At 38.7% G+C, this 17,119-nt stretch overlaps 2 protein-coding genes across 2 annotated transcripts in view; both read left to right on the forward strand.

The window, feature by feature from the left end:
• Positions 1–179, forward strand: part of LOC107587263 (histone-lysine N-methyltransferase, H3 lysine-36 and H4 lysine-20 specific-like) — an 8,588-nt gene extending 8,409 nt beyond the window's left edge. The window contains exon 7 of the mRNA XM_016274981.1: positions 169–179. Within this exon, the coding sequence (XP_016130467.1) occupies positions 169–179 (11 nt within the window). The remainder of the gene's footprint in view (positions 1–168) is intronic.
• Positions 2–17,119, forward strand: part of LOC107587202 (histone-lysine N-methyltransferase NSD2-like) — a 38,239-nt gene continuing 21,121 nt past the window's right edge. Inside the window, 12 exon segments of the mRNA XM_016274878.1 lie at positions 2–78; positions 203–333; positions 2,045–2,645; positions 2,945–3,086; positions 3,521–3,693; positions 3,784–5,638; positions 5,732–5,844; positions 5,948–6,227; positions 6,471–6,571; positions 6,953–6,998; positions 7,894–8,081; positions 9,338–9,463. Coding sequence (XP_016130364.1) covers positions 2,328–2,645; positions 2,945–3,086; positions 3,521–3,693; positions 3,784–5,638; positions 5,732–5,844; positions 5,948–6,227; positions 6,471–6,571; positions 6,953–6,998; positions 7,894–8,081; positions 9,338–9,463 — 3,342 coding nt within the window. The 5' untranslated portion in view covers positions 2–78; positions 203–333; positions 2,045–2,327.

Below are 17,119 nucleotides of genomic sequence, written 5' to 3' on the forward strand. Positions count from 1 at the left end.
AACCAGGGGCAGGTCGACAGCAAGGAAACCATAATCATTGAAAATGAAAAGTACAACGTCCGTATCGTAACCCAAGAGGTAGGTTGTGACTCAGACATCGCGCACTGGAAAGGTTCCTCTCTGTGTGAGTGTTCTAATGCATGTGTTTGATGTGTTTTTATGTTGAAGGTGTAGAGTGATGATAGTATGAATGTGTTCTCAGGTTCTCTGGCCTACTACTGCAGCTGCGGCTGGGATTTTCTTGATCCACTTTCACAATTTGAAAAAAAAGGTCATTTGACGCGCACAAACGAAGAGTTTTCAATATCAGTGACACTGGCCAACATGTAAATGGTAAGATTCCATCGGTGTCTCCTTAGGCATCACATTTGGTATGTTTTAAAATAACGAAATATTAAGTAGAAGACCGACGTAACTCTGTGAACTCGTGCTGGTGTTTGTTCGGGAGAGAGATATATCATTCAGATAATATCATATACATATTCATGAGATTAGCACGCGTGACAATGAGCCCAGCGCTGCCAGTTTTACATGTATGTCATTACTGTATCTCGTCATGTTGTACTTCTTCATGTGAATTGTGTGAGTCAGTTTGCTCTGTCATATATGCGCGCCCGCTTTCATTGCTGCGTTCCTGTTTTATGGAATATGTTCGTTTACCATACCGCCCCTACTAGGAATAGTAAGCAGTACGTTATTAATCCGGCCGAACGTACAGCCACGCTACAGTTCTTATGTTGACATTTCTTTATTTCAACATAAATTTAATCTACATTGTAAAAAAAAAAAAAAAATCTCAGTATAAGTCATATAACTAGATAAATAGATCCAATTAAATAAATGATACACAAATATTTACATTTACTTATGTTGTGTAATCCACTTGTTTGTTAAGCAAAATGAGTCAGAAGTGATTGGAAAGGGTTACAAAACATTTCTATAGAGTGGGGTTTCAAAAATCTTCACAGAATACAAGTGCACTTTCTTTACATTACAATTACAAAAATCTCTCCAAAAGCTGGACATATAGACTGATATTCAAGGAGGTCACAAAGAACCTCAGGGTAAGATCTTCAGGACATTGGCTAAGGTTTGTCAGCCCACCATCAGGTAGACAGGAAGGACATTGCTGCTGCACCAAGAAGAACATTGCTGCCCGTCTGAAATTTTACAAAGGCCATGTGGATGAGATAGAAGACTAATTGAAGAATATTTTGTGTCCAAAATAGAGCTTTTTGGTTTTAATGAACAGTTGGCAAAAACTAAACACTTTAATAATGGGAACCTCATCCCACCCATATAGCACAGTGGTGGCGGTATAATGGTTTGGGCAGCTTTGCCCTTCTTGCCATCATTGTTGGAAATATAAATTCTGCCTTATACCAGAAATGTCATTCCCTAAAGATGAATGATAAAGTGTTCCTGCAGCAAGACCACCACTCTAAACACATAAGTATGTCTACTATTGAAAGGTTAAAGCAGAAGAAATGTAATGTTTTGGAATAGCCAAGACAAAGTCCTGATCATAGCCCAAGATTTTCAGCTTAATAATTATTAAATAAGTGAAAATATGTAATTATATAAACATAAAATTAATTATATATTGTATGTGTAGTTAAAAGGCATAAACTTGCAAACAACAATGCTGGGCACTTGTTGGCAGCTTTCATTTACTATTACTGCTATTCCTTTTCAATTCCTATTCCAATTCAAAATTTTGATTACAATTTTTAAAGAATTCACAAATAAGCACGCACTAATTTGTCTGCTGATCTAATTTCAAGCATTTAAGCATACTGTAAGCCTTTAAATCTAAATTCATTTTAAAGATGTTTTCAGTCAAGTGAAAACTTTGACTAGTGGTGTGTATTATTATCAGCATTCATTTTAGAATTGTTATGCTCTCTATGACTCTAATTGTTTTTTACACACATAGATGAAGTGAATGTTTATCTGTATACACAAATTTGTTTTTCAGGTAGGAATCAATGCCATTATGATTCACCCACATGTGCATACTCTTAGTAACTGTACCTGTCCACAGGTGCCTGATCCACTTGAAAGTACATGGAAAACATCACCAACCAGCAGACAGACACTTGGCTTTAACACTGGCCCTTCCTGTCTCATCTGTCTAAGGGTTAAAGTCTAAGAGCAAAAGCTTACTCACTTAACGTCCGTAGAGAAGCCTTAACGATCTAACCTTTGGGATTTAGGACCTGCCTCTGCCTGACAGGGACCCACAAGGCTTATGGGACAGTGCATACACAAGAAACTCAGATGGGGGCGTGGTAGCCAGACTGAGTTGTTGACACGTCTGTCTCAAAATGGATGCAGCTTTGACTGACAGCTGCACGTCCCCACCCAGTCCTGATTTTAGTCTGGACTCATCCAGTCCGTTTGCAAATGGACTGCACTTTGAGTCAATTCTGTTTGAAGATGAGGACGAGGATGAAGTTATGGATCCAGAGACTGGATCTCAACTGGAAAGAGCCTTGTGTGGCTCAACAAAATTGGATGTCAAGCCTAAAAGCAAAATTGCAAAGGGTCGCTCATTTCTGGGGCAAGAAGCTGTATTTGAAGACAAGTCTACAAGTGATTGTGGGCTTTCTTCCCTTGTGAGCAGGCCTGCTGGGATTATAATGGCAAGTTCTGGTTCTGTCCCACCATCCCCAACATCAAACCACTACAAATATTGTTTAGATATCTCTTCATACTACTGTCAACTGTGGCACTAGCTTTTAAAATGAGGAACATGTAAAATCTTAGAAACTGAATTTTCATAATAATTTACATTTTCATAATAATTACAATTTCGAAACTGTTCTTATGCTTGGGGAGAGAATGGATCATATTGAATATTTTATGAAAAATGTTTTTTTAGGTGATACTGAAACTATTCAGCTGTAAATTATTCTCATTCATATATGATGTCTACCAGCAGACAAAAAAAATGAAAACAAAGACTCCACCACCAGTGAAATATTTGGAGGGTGAAGTAATATGGGCTAAATTCAACCGTAGACCATGGTGGCCATGTCAGGTGACTGTTCACCCAGTTGAGGGAGTTTACCACAGAATTAAAGGTAAGTATACAATCACAGAAGACAAAACCACAGAACACACATTTCTAACTTCATGAACCAGATTCACAACATTTTCGATGGCTTTTTTTTCCACATAATCCACCCCAAAATACATAAAAGTGACATGTGGCCAAGTATGGGGAGCCATACTTGGAATTAGTGCTCTGCATTTAACCCATCCAAAGTGCAAACACACAGCAGTGAACACACACATGGAGCAGTGGACAGCCATTTATGCTGCGGTGCCCGGGGAGCAGTTGGGGGTTCGGTGTCTTGCTCAAGGGAACCTCTGTCATGGTATTGGAGGTGGGAGAGAGTGCTGTACATTCACTCCCCCCACCTACAATCCCTGCCGGTACGAGACTTGAACCCACAACCTTTGGGGTACGAGTCCAACCCTCTAACCATTAGGCCACGATGCGATTGTGTTTCAGAGCCACCAGATAGGACCAATCGGCAGTATTTCCTCAAGACATTTGGGGAACCTGAAAAGCAGGCGTGGGTCCCTGAGCGATCTACTCATATATTTGTGGGTGGATATCAGTTTAACAATCTCCCAATGGTGAGAGGAAATGGACGCCAACAAGACGAAAACTCCAGACATTCTGTAATTTCTGAAACGTCCTTTCAATTAAATGGATATTGTGACATCTTTTTAAAACCCTTGTGAAATTGTTACTCTTGGGTTACTTTGCAGATACCCAAGCGGTTTCTGAACTCTTGGAGAGCTAGTGTGGTTGAAGCAGAGGCACTTCTCCTGGAGAAGCCAAGGATCACCACTCTCTGCTCAGACTTCACCAAAACAATCACTGAAGGAACTACAAATAACACAGAAAACAAAGTGTCTGTGCCTGTGGAATTACCCAACATTAGTCCTCTAACCAATGGAACAGTTGCACAAAAAGACCACATGAACACCTTACCACATAATCAGGGGTCTAAAAACAAAAAGAAACAGAGAAAGTCTTCAACACATTTTAAAAAATCAGAGGAATTTAATTGTGAGAAGGATAAGATTATGGAAACTTTGGACAGTCCCTACTCTGACATTGATTCTGTACCACAGATCCGCAGATGTCCCAAAAGCACTGAGCAAATTTCAAAGCACTGCGCTGTTAATCAATCAAACTCAACCTCAAGTCAACTTCCCATTACAAATGACAAAGAAGTGAAGAAGAACGTGGAGAACCAGGGTGGCCTTTGGTTTAGCAAAGCAGGGAAAGGTCAGGTCAACGGGGGACTTAGTCGTGCTGGAATTAAATCTGTGAACTGTTCTTTCGGGAAGGTATCTTGTAAAATTAAGATGCCAGATTCCATAAGCATGAAACCCAAAGACAAACACATCACTGGACTTGAACATCTATCTACTGAAGCCAAGAAAGCTCTCGATAGGAGAGTGAAGTGCCTTCCAGCAAGTAGTCGCCTGATGACAAGAGCACTGAAGGCGATGGAGGAGGCAGAGTGGATGAAGAAACAACTGATAAACCAAGAGTCAGCATCAAAGGTCGAAACAGAAAATTGTGTGTCTTCTTCTGACGTTACAATGCCAGAAACAACAGATGTAGACAACCATATCCCTTCACAGAAGATGTCAACTACAGCAAGCTGCGATCTGAAAGAGGACTCAAAAAGTAACATACGCACTCAGCTATCATCGGATCTTCTGAGTTTTAAAGACGATGCAAATTTAGTCAAATCTGAAGATGAAGCTTCTTTGATATCTCAAGCACCTGTTGCCTTTTATTCATCCAAATACAAGCAAGAGAGTCATGCTTCTGATTCATCTTCTAGTTCTACTCCATCTTTGTGCTTAAAGATGAAAGATGTGGAGAACATGAAAGAAATAACCTTCAAATCACTAACAAATGATCACAGTGGCCAGCCTTTGTCATTTCATCCTGATGAAGACTATAAGTTTAGCACATTTCTAATGATGCTCAAGGATATGCATGATAGCTGGGATAAAGATGGAACCGCATTGGTAATAGAACCGTTACCCATAAATGAACTTATTAAAGAGGAGCCGTCACTGATTCTGGATGTAAAGGATGAGATGACCACAGTAAACACCGTGGATACACAAAAATGTCAACTGGGCAAAATTGCATCAAAACAGAATATGAAACTGAAGTCTGGGACAAATATGATCCCAGAAATTCAGCTAACCTCTTCTGTGTCAAAAAATGCTCAAAGACCTAGCAAAAAAAATTGTTCGAAAAAGAAAACTACTGAGATCGCAGCAAACATCCACTTGAAAGATACATTTGACAAACTGATATCTAAGCACCACCTGCCCTCAGAAGAACCAGACTCCAAGTTCTCGGCTAATGTGCCCAAAAAGCGTTGGCAAAAGTTTGGCCAAGTCAGTAACAAAGCATTACATGTAGTCGAAGGTACTTGTATTAAAAAAACAGAACAATTACCCTCAGAAAATTGTGATGTTTTGGTGGGTAATACAATTAAGTCTTGTCCTTTTGCGCCTGGGAAGGAAACTACCATCAATGCATCTGAAAATACTCAAGGCAACTCTCAAAAAAATGACATCACAACAGGTAAGGTCAATGTAATCCATGCCAACATCATCTAAGGATAATGTGTAGTTGTGAAATTTTGAGTGGGCTCAAAAATATTTGTGCTTTTCACAGAATGCAAACGTATTAGAAAACCTAGCAAAAGACTCATAGAATGGACAGAGGAATACGATCAATTGTTTTCTACTAAGAAGAAAGCAAAAAAGAAACCTGAGTCCTTTACTAAGGTAGCTCAGTTTATGTTAGCTAATCAAGTTGATGATGAGGAAGTTTTATTGTATTCTGTAATTCATTTTAACATTCTGGCAACTTTTTTAAACTTATGAATAGGTTGAAAACAACAACTGCAGTGGACCAGTGGAGAAAACATCTGGCGAAAGTATACAGAAACCTCAGGTGACAAAACAATGTGTGTCAAGACCCCTGCCAGAATTGCAGACTCTTCCTCCAGAAGACCTGTCTCGGAGCACTCCTTCAATAAATACCACGCCATGTCAAGAGAGACAGGTGTTGTCTGTAGACACGCTAACTCCACTTCCAGAAACAATCCCATCCCCATGTGGTGAAATTTGTCATAAGGAGCTTCAAGGACAAAATGCTTTAGCCACTGGTGAGTAGCTCTTTCGAAGGTTTACATAATTATGAAGAAAGTCACAAATGTTATGAAAGTTTGGAAAATACTTTGATATTTCTCAAACAGTTCTGTTTTTGCAATGGTCATACTTAGACCTATTGCAAGCCAGAGCCACTATTTATTGCTTTTTTATTTATTTTTAGGGCTAACCATATTCAGTAATCTTTATCAGAACAAACATAACAGTCAAAAAGAAATGATTTTTCATCATTTAAATAGGTGATGGTGTGTGTCTAAGCACAAAGAGACAACGGAAACCCTCCAAAAAGATTCTAGAAAGCTCCATTGAAGCTGAACCAATTCTTGTGCCTAAAAGAAAGGTACTTGTTTAAACTATAACTATTTTAAAAACATACTTCTTGCAATTGTAGTCTAGTTTGTTTAGTTGGTCACACTTTAGTTTGGGGACAAATTCTCATAATTAACTAACTATTAACTACTACTTTTGCCTCAATAAACTCCTAACTGCTGCTTATTTAGTAAGGTAGTTGTTAAGTTTAGGTATGGGGTTGGATTAATGGATCTAAAATATGGTCATGCAGAATAAGGCATTAATATGTGCTTTATAAGTACTAATAAATATGCTATCAATATGCATGCTAATAAGCAACTAGTTAATCGTTAGAATTAGTCCCTAAACTAAAGTGGTACTGTTTAGTCTAATGAATGGAAAATTGGGCTTATAGCATTATCATTCACAGGTGAAGTCCCAGAAGATTTGCTCATCTGGACAATCTACAAATTCAGGTTTGACCATTGAAAGCTTTCAAAACTGTTTGTTAAATTATTAAAATCATAAAGTTAAGAATATTTTGAGACATAGCCGACAACCAGAGACAATTCCAGGACCCCATTTTGTGAAAGTTGTTCATAGAGACCATTGCCACCAAATGATGCGTTAACTGACACTGATCAACAGGTGAATATGGATAAAGATCAGTTCAATAGTCAAAGTCTTATTAGAAGAGGCTTTCATAATGCCTGCGATCAGTGAATTATCATCAGTTATATCAAATCATGAGTTTTTCTTCCATTGATGTTGGAAATGTGAAGAAGCCTGAATCTCAAATAATCTTTTCGAAACAAGATGTCTCAAATCTAAAGCAGGGATTTTTTAGGGGTACCAGAAGAGCTGCAATCTACAAATTCAGGTTTGACCATTGAAAGCTTTCAAAACTGTGTTTGTTAAATTATTAAAATCATAAAGTTAAGAATATTTTGAGACATAGCCGACAACCAGAGACAATTCCAGGACCCCATTTTGTGAAAGTTGTTCATAGAGACCATTGCCACCAAATGACGCGTTAACTGACACTGATCAACAGGTGAATATGGATAAAGATCAGTTCAATAGTCAAAGTCTTATTAGAAGAGGCTTTCATAATGCCTGCGATCAGTGAATTATCATCAGTTATATCAAATCATGAGTTTTTCTTCCATTGATGTTGGAAATGTGAAGAAGCCTGAATCTCAAATAATCTTTTCGAAACAAGATGTCTCAAATCTAAAGCAGGGATTTTTTAGGGGTACCAGAAGAGCTGCCACTGAACATTTTTTGTAAACAGTAATTTCGTCTTTTCAGCAATTTTATTTGGTGCCTTGATTGACTTTTGAATGAATGTGTGTTTCAATTGTGTTGTAGATGAAGGAATGGGACAACAAACATTGAAAAGTAAGAACAAGCTACCTTTTGAGCCAATCGACTCAACAACTGCCCCAATCCTCAAAAGCACAGAGATGGAGACAGAAGTTGCCCCTGAAATGCCTGATGCAGTTAACCCAGAATCAGCTGAGGATGGTTCAGACGATCTCAAATGCTCAGGTTCAGAGGTCAGTAAAATGAGCTAGTCTTATACTTCTGTTATTTCTTAGTAGACACTTTATTACCTAAACAGCTACTTCATAATGCAAATTTCTAATCAGCCAATTATACAGCAGCAAGAACACACAGGCATGATCAACAGGTGGATGTTGTAACAACATCATCTTTGGCCACAAGTATTAGAAAGGTGTGCGTTATAAAGTGGCCACTGTAACTAGCCGACAACCAGAGACAATTCCAGGACCCCATTTTGTGAAAGTTGTTCATAGAGACCATTGCCACCAAATGACGCGTTAACTGACACTGATCAACAGGTGAATATGGATAAAGATCAGTTCAATAGTCAAAGTCTTATTAGAAGAGGCTTTCATAATGCCTGCGATCAGTGAATTATCATCAGTTATATCAAATCATGAGTTTTTCTTCCATTGATGTTGGAAATGTGAAGAAGCCTGAATCTCAAATAATCTTTTCGAAACAAGATGTCTCAAATCTAAAGCAGGGATTTTTTAGGGGTACCAGAAGAGCTGAGACAGGCTGCCACTGAACATTTTTTGTAAACAGTAATTTCGTCTTTTCAGCAATTTTATTTGGTGCCTTGATTGACTTTTGAATGAATGTGTGTTTCAATTGTGTTGTAGATGAAGGAATGGGACAACAAACATTGAAAAGTAAGAACAAGCTACCTTTTGAGCCAATCGACTCAACAACTGCCCCAATCCTCAAAAGCACAGAGATGGAGACAGAAGTTGCCCCTGAAATGCCTGATGCAGTTAACCCAGAATCAGCTGAGGATGGTTCAGACGATCTCAAATGCTCAGGTTCAGAGGTCAGTAAAATGAGCTAGTCTTATACTTCTGTTATTTCTTAGTAGACACTTTATTACCTAAACAGCTACTTCATAATGCAAATTTCTAATCAGCCAATTATACAGCAGCAAGAACACACAGGCATGATCAACAGGTGGATGTTGTAACAACATCATCTTTGGCCACAAGTATTAGAAAGGTGTGCGTTATAAAGTGGCCACTGTAACTACCATAGCTTCTCACATAGTCTGTTAACATGTCAATCTTGTGCAGCATTATGTTCAATTAAAAAACATTTTTTTGATTAAAAAAACTAATAAATCTGATTTCTAAGAACACAGTGAAATGCAGCATTCAGTACCACAATACAAATAATTCAATAAAAAAAAAATTGAATCAACCTTCCTAAATGCTTACTTATTTAAACTAACCTGAATATGTGGCATTTCGTTCAGATGGTTGAATCTAGTTATGGCTTGTGTTCTGAAGAAGAAAATTCAAAATCCCTTGAAGGAGTCTCGGATAAAAGGCTCTCAGAGGAGAAAGGTGGCAACACTTTACTCAAGGAGAATGTGTGCCAGGTAGGTGTGTTAAAACTTGTTCACACCAAGAAAGATAACTGTAATCATACTGTAACTATAGTGCAGATGATAATGCATATGTTGTCTGCCACTTTAAATGCTTAAGCTCGTTAAAATAATGTGTATTCTGTATGGCTGTCAATTAATAATGTGTTCATCAGCTAAAAAAAATTAATTGAAATCATTCCTCTATAACGTTATCGTTTTAGCTCTTGTGTGGACTTTGCAGTTACCATTATTAATAGTTATCATATAACCTTTATTGTCTATCTTTTTGTTTTTTCTTGGACATTTGAGAGTACACAGTTATTGTAGGAATACATACAATCAAACTACAATTAACATAGAATTTACATTTAGTCATTTAGCAGACGCTTTTATCCAAAGCGACTTACAAATAAGGACAATAGAAGCAATCAAAACGAACAAAAGAGCAACAATATGTAAGTGCAAATGACAAGTCTCAGTTAGCCTAACACAGTACACGTAGAAAGGTTTATATATATATATATATATACTGTATCTCACAGAAGTGAGTACACCCTAGTGTTGTTTTGGCGGCCTGTTTTAATTTTAGTTTTAGTGTAGTCTTTGTGTGAAGCTGTCATTTTAGTTTTTATTAGTTTTAGTCACGTTCATACTCTTTTTAGTCTAGTCAAGTTTTAGTCAATTAAAAGTCTGAGCATTTTAGTCTTATTTTAGTCAGAATTATCCATGACTATTTTCGTCTAGTTTTAGTCGACGAAAACTGATGACATTTTAGTCTAGTTTTAGTCCGGCACCCTTTGGAAATTTTAACAAATTTGTGGCACCCTACAAAATTAATTTTGTCACAATATTTGAATTTCTAACTTCGATGTGATAATTTGAAAAGTATAGATATTCGGTACAACAGGGAAGAACTGCAGAATATAATGTCATATATTTAATGTCATAATATCAAAAATAATAATATTTTTGATATTATAAAAAAAAATGTGTCTATCAATGGTGGCAATCAGTAGGCTAATTTCTAATGAAGAGACCAATTTATATGACAGATTTTAATGTAGGCTTTTATTCATATGTAAATATTTTGAGATAGTTAGTTATTATGGTAATTAAACAAAGTTTTGCTCACTCAATGTATTTTAGATTTTACAGCTGTGTAATTGTGTTGCAGTAGCACGAGATAGCTTGATTTAAAACTTTGAATTGAATAAAAACTTTGCTGTTCCGATGAGCATGAACGGTATACGAGTGGAGCGACTGAGCGGAGTACAGAGCACATAGAACGGAGCACATAGAGTAGGATAATACGCAGAGCGTCGCACCACATGAAAGTGAATCCTGAGCGGTGAACTAATTTTCGGCAGCCGGAATATCAGTGCATCTCTAATTAATGGCGACATCAGAAATGGATATTATATAATAGCTGCTTTTTTGAAAATTTTAGCAATTGAAAAATATTTGTAAAATTTTTTTACACGGCACCCCTGCTCTCGACAGACGCGGCACCCCGCTAGGGAAACACTGTTCTAAATAATGCCGCGAGAGGGGCTTGAAGAAGTGACGTCGTCTGCGTCTGCGCAGTGCGACCTGATGCAGCCCCTGAAGTGAGACACAGGAAACGGAAATACTGCAAAATAATAATAATAACGCGAATCAACGAGACGAAATAACGTTATAACATTTCGTTTCGTCTCATTTTGGTCAACGAAAATGAAAAGACATTTTAGCATAGTTTTTATTTTGTAAACCACATTTAGTCTCGTTTTTATTCGTCAACAATATTGCATTATACATTTAATTATAGTCATCGTCACATGACCAGCATTTACATTGCGTCTCGTCTCGTTTTCGTCATGTGATAAAGGTTCGTTGACGACAATATTTAGACATAATTTTTGTTGACGAAAGCAACACTAGTACACCCCTCACATTTTTGTAAATATTTTATTATATCTTTTCATGCGTGTAAGGTAATTCTTTGTCAGTCTACTTGTCATATTAGTAGTGTTATATTTTACACTCCCAGTCAGTCTAGCTTTACATTGTTATTTTTGAAGTTAATTAGGGTTTCTTTGCTTTTTGTTATTTTGCTCTAGTCTAGTTCCTGTCTTTATGTTTGCTCTAGTTTTCTCAAGCCTCTAGTTTGGATTCTTTCTTTATTTTGATTTTGTCTTTGCCCAGTTTTTATTCTAGTTATCGATTTCTAGAATTTGCCTTTTAGTTCTTTCTTTTGTTTCATTTGCTCTTTGCAGTTTGTATTTGTTTCTCTGTTCTTTTCATTCTAGTCATAGTGCGTAGTCAGTGTGTTATTTTGCTGCTGCTTGTTCTCTCTTGTGGTCTTGTCTTGTGTCGTGTTATGTCTTGTGTTTGTTCCTGTTCTGTGTCCTGAATCCCTCCTGGCTGCTGTTCTCAAGACCTGGCTATCTGACTGGACTGGTATCACTACAGCTCAAAGTATCAAGCCCTGGTTTCTCAAGCTGCTGCCTGATATTCAGTGTTCTCATTGACTGGTGCTGCTCTGTCTCCTTTGTTCTCCAGCAGAACTTTGTCCAAGTCTGACCAAGGACCAGCAGACTGCCCTTTCCTACTGTTTGGACTCTCACATAAGCCCTGTTAATCCTTGCCTTGTCAATAAACCTCACTCCCTTGATCATTCTGCATCTGGGTCTCTCTCTCTCTAGTAAACTGCTGTGACAAAACCCTGACAATTGAGCATCTCAAGGTCTCTAACATCCACCAGCTCCGTGATGTCGTCATGGAGGAGTGGAAGAGGACTCCAGTGGCAACCTGTGAAGCTCTGGTGAACTCCATGCCCAAGAGAGTTAAGGCAGTGCTTAAATTTGTTTGATGATCTGAAACATTAAAGTGTGACAAACAAGAAATCAGTAAGGGGGCCAACACTTTTTCACACCACTGTATATACACACATACACAAAGAAAAACAAGTAGAATAGAAAAAAATAGAAAGCTAGTGTTTTTTAAATAAAAAAAATAAAAATAAAGTAGAATTAAAATAGAATAGATAGAGTTAGAGGGTCAAATAAAGATGGAACAGATGTGTTTTTAGTCGTTTTTTGAAGATGGTTAAGGACTCAGCTGCTCGGATTGAGTTGGGCAGGTCATTTCACCAGGAGGGAACAGTTGAAAACTGATGAACTGATGAAAAACTGATGAAAAAGTCAGTGAAAGTGATTTTGTGCCTCTTTGAGATGGCACAATAATGCATCGTTCACTTGCAGAACGCAAGCTTCTAGAGCAGGGGTCGGGGACCTTTTTTGACCAAAGAGCCATTTTTCTATTTTTGGTTAATGCATTTTACAGAAAAAGCCAAAGTAAAAAAAAAAAATATATATATATATATATATATATATATATATATGTATATGTGTGTGTGTGTGTGTTTTCAATAACGTTTTAATAATAGTAACTTTATTAGGACCATGGAAACTAAAATACACAAATATGCAACAAATCGTCAACAATTGTGCAGGGCTTTTACTGTGAGGTTGATTTACAACCTGAGACTCTCTCTCTGTGTGTGTAAGAGACTGAGTGAGTGAAAAATAATGCACGGTGCTGACCGTATTTATGTGAATACACACCAGTGCAGGCATTTTGACACTCCGTGTTTTTACCGTTTTAGGGGCGCCACCGAAAACAAATCTACTATGCTTGTCCGTGTTCCACTCTGACCTCGCGCGCAGAAAACATCCAGATGATCCAGTCAGAAGTGGATTGACTTCTGTTTCGCGGCTTTGAGTTTGAGAATGTCCCGCTCTTTACTGTTTCATACAGTCACACCCGCAGAAAGCTGCTCGGAAAAAGCGAAAGTAACCGGCGAAATGTTTCAACATATAAAACATATCAAACAAAGTATATGTTTCAGTCCTGCCACTTTTTTTTTTTTTTTTTACATACTTTTAAACTTTTTGTGCTGTTCAAAAAATCTTTCTTTTCGCTATTACCCCAAAGCTACGAATATCTGAGTTTATTAGCTCTGCATTACCATAGAAACATCTTGACTCTTGCGTCGCGAACAGCACTGCATGGGCACTGAACGCCACTTTGTCCGGTGCAAAAAAAATGTATTATTATTTTAAACCTTTTAGCAGCTTATGTAGGCTCTACAACAAATGATCTCTAGTGATGTAAAATGTTTGTAATAGATCATTTGTTGGTAAAGGGCGAGAGATCTAGCGAGCCATATGGTTTTTGTCAAAGAGCCAGGTGTGGCTGGCGAGCCCTAGGTTCCGCTATTACCACAAAGCTACGAATCTGAGTGCTGGAGCTGTACGTTACCATAGAAACGTCAATGGTTTGCTCGTGACTCTCGCGAACAGCTCTGAACGCGCACTGAACACGCACTTTGGCCAGTACAGAAAATGTATTATTATTTTACATGTATATGTAGGCTCTACAACAGGGGTGCCCAACCCTGCTCCTGGCGATCGACTGTCCCCACATGATTTTTGTTAAAGAGCCAGGTGTGGCTCGTGAGCCATTGGTTCTAGAGGGCACATTAATCTGAATGAATGAATTTAGGTAAAGGGGTGCAGCAGAGCCATTGGTGGTTTTGAAGGCAAACATTAATGCCTTGAATTTTATGCGAGCATCTACTGGTAGCCAGTGCACATTAATGAACAGAGGTGTGACGTGCATTCTTTTCGGCTCATTAAAGATTAATCTTGCAGCGGCATTTTGGATTAATTGTAGAGGTTTGATAGAAGTGGTTGGAAGTCCGGCCAAGAGAGCACTGCAATAGTCCAGCCTGGATAGAACAAGAGCTTGAACAAGGAGTTGTGTTGCATGTTCTGAAAGAAAGGGCCTGATCTACCTAATGTTGTATAAAGGCCGTTGGCCAACGTCTGAGCGACGGTCGGGCTAGTTTGGTGTGTTCCACTCGTCGGATCTTGTCGGGCTCACGTCGGCAGCAGTTTGCCTGATTCAACATGTTGAATCGGCGTAGGGGCCGTCGGGACCATTGGCGCGAGTGAGAGTTCTGATTGGATGTTCAGTTTAGCGAACGAGTCAGTGCCCGAGAATTAAAGTGACAGTGATGAAAACAAGCATGTAAATGAAGGCGGTACAGACAGAAGGCTGTTTAAATGTTACGTGATCTTTCCCAAACATTCTAATATGCGAATGTTTTCATAACAACATGAGCCGCTTAAAATGATTAAAGTTATCAACGTTACTGCTTTGTTTACGTTTCGTATATCTGCGTTTATCTTGTATATCTTTGTTTCGGTTTCTCTTTTTGAATGACGAATATATACTATTAATAGCTGCTGATATAGACAGTTAATTCCTCTCACGCATGCGCAGAACGCACATGTTAGTTTGCTGTCGGCTGTAGTCTGTGCGGTGTGTTATGTCCGGTTCAGACTACACGATTTTAGCCCAATTTTGCCATGATTTGCTTGACGTAGGGTGTTGTGGGTATTCGTAGACGACAATGGGCGTCGGGACACAAGATTCCATCGTTTCAGCTCGTGTAGTGTGTCATAGTGGACGACAACCGATTCCGCGTCTGCGATGCTTCACGACATCACGACAGAAAGACTAGCATGTTTAATTTTGTTTTCACGACGAATTCTGTCACATTAGTGACGTTGATCAATAGGAGCACAGAAGCTCTTTTATACACCAGTTTCAAAAATGGCAAAACGAAAGAGAGATGATGGTGCTGCTAGGTGGAATTATGAGATGGAGGAAAGGTTCGTAGAGCTGTGGCAACAGTACTCCTGCCTGTATGATGTGTCATCCAGGGACTACCACAACAGAACAAAGAAAGAAAAATGCTGGCGAACTATAGCGGAAGCGCTTCAGCAATGTTTACACTCTTGTTTTCGGAAGTCAGTCGCTAGTTCCGCCTTCTCGATGACATACTCCTGCCTGTATGATGTGTCATCCAGGGACTACCACAACAGAACAAAGAAAGAAAAATGCTGGCGAACTATAGCGGAAGCGCTTCAGCAATGTTTACACTCTTGTTTTACACTCGAAGTCAGTCGCTAGTTTCGCCTTCTCGATGACATCACGCACGTCGTTAAAGATGGCACGCGATGAAGGGTCGGGAAGCAACGTGTAGTCTGACATGTTTCTTGTCCACGACACGACAAGATTTTAGGAGTCAAAATCGTGTAGTCTGACACAGTGACTATCGTGACTGACAAAAATATTGTGTAGTTTGAACCCGGCATTAGAGCGCAGCTTTTAGGTCCGACGCTGCTGACGTGAGGCGACAACACCGTCAGCTTTCGTCGCCGCTAATTCTTTGAAATCAGCTTGGTGTGTCCCGGCCTTAAAGCAAATCTGCAGGACCGGGCAGTTTTAGCAATGTGGTCTGAGAAATTCAGCTTATCATCAATCACAACTCCAAGGTTTCTAGCTGTTTTTGAAGGAGTTATGGTTGATGAGCCCAACTGGATGGTGACATTTTGATAAAGTGATGGGTTTGTTGGAACCACAAGCAGTTCTGTCTTAGCCAGGTTGAGTTGAAGGTGATGGTCCATCATCCAACAAGAAATGTTTGTTAGACATGCTAAGATGTGAGCAGCTATCATCGGATCATCAGGATAGAATGAGAGGTAGAGTTGAGTGTCATCAGCATAGCAGTGATATGAAAAGCCATGGTTCTGAATGACAGAACCTAGTGATGCCATGTAGACAGAGAAGATAAGTGGTCCAAGAACTGAGCCCTGAGGCACCCCAGTAGCTAGACGTTGTGACTTGGACACCTCGCCTCTCCAAGACACCTTGAAGGACCTATCTGAGAGGTAAGACTCAAACCACTGGCATGCAGTTCCTGAGATGCCATTTTCTAATAGGGTTGACAGGAGAATCTGGTGGTTTACCGTATCAAAAGCAGCGGGCGCCGCAGCATAAATGGCTGCCCACTGCTCCGGATGTATGGAAGCATATAGGTAGTGAAATTCAATTTAAAATGCAATATGCAAAATGGCATTGTATTTCTGTATTTAAATTTACATTTTCCATTACCCATACATGCAAAGTTTGGTGCAAAAGTAAAATAAAAATTAAATTATATAATTTACATTTGCCATTTCCAACATTAGTCTTAATATGTAAATTACATGCAAATTTGAATGCTTTATAAGTTGCGAAATGAAAATGTATAACACAAATTGATTTGATATGTGTAACATGTCCAAGGTAGTTAATGGTAGCATAATGATCATTTAAATGCTATTTGTCCTAAATGCATTTAGACTAACAGTTAGAACCCTTAGGATTGCATTTTCATCATGACGCCATGGGATATGTGTAGCAAAATTCAATTTGAAAATGCATTCCGAGCTGACCACGCCCACCCTCCGTCAATCATTGCTTCAAGGCAGGGATTGGCAGAAGCGTGTTACGTTTGGATCGTTTGAAACATGGCGGCTGGAGATCTGATAAGATCGTTGAATTCACTGGCAGATGAAGTGGAGCGTGAACAGAGAAATATATGAAGCGTATTTCAAGCTAAAATCAAACATTCGAACGAACGACCGACCGACCGATCGAACGTAACCGAACGTCTTGAGCTTTCAAAAGTCTAAATGCATTTAGGACAAATAGCATTTAAATGATCATTATGCTACCATTTCTGCTTGGACATGTTACACATATCAAATCAATTTGTGTTATACATTTTCATTT

The sequence above is a fragment of the Sinocyclocheilus grahami genome, unplaced genomic scaffold, assembly GCF_001515645.1.
Source record: "Sinocyclocheilus grahami isolate Dianchi unplaced genomic scaffold, SAMN03320097.WGS_v1.1 scaffold91.1, whole genome shotgun sequence".
Taxonomy (NCBI): Eukaryota; Metazoa; Chordata; class Actinopteri; order Cypriniformes; family Cyprinidae; genus Sinocyclocheilus; species Sinocyclocheilus grahami.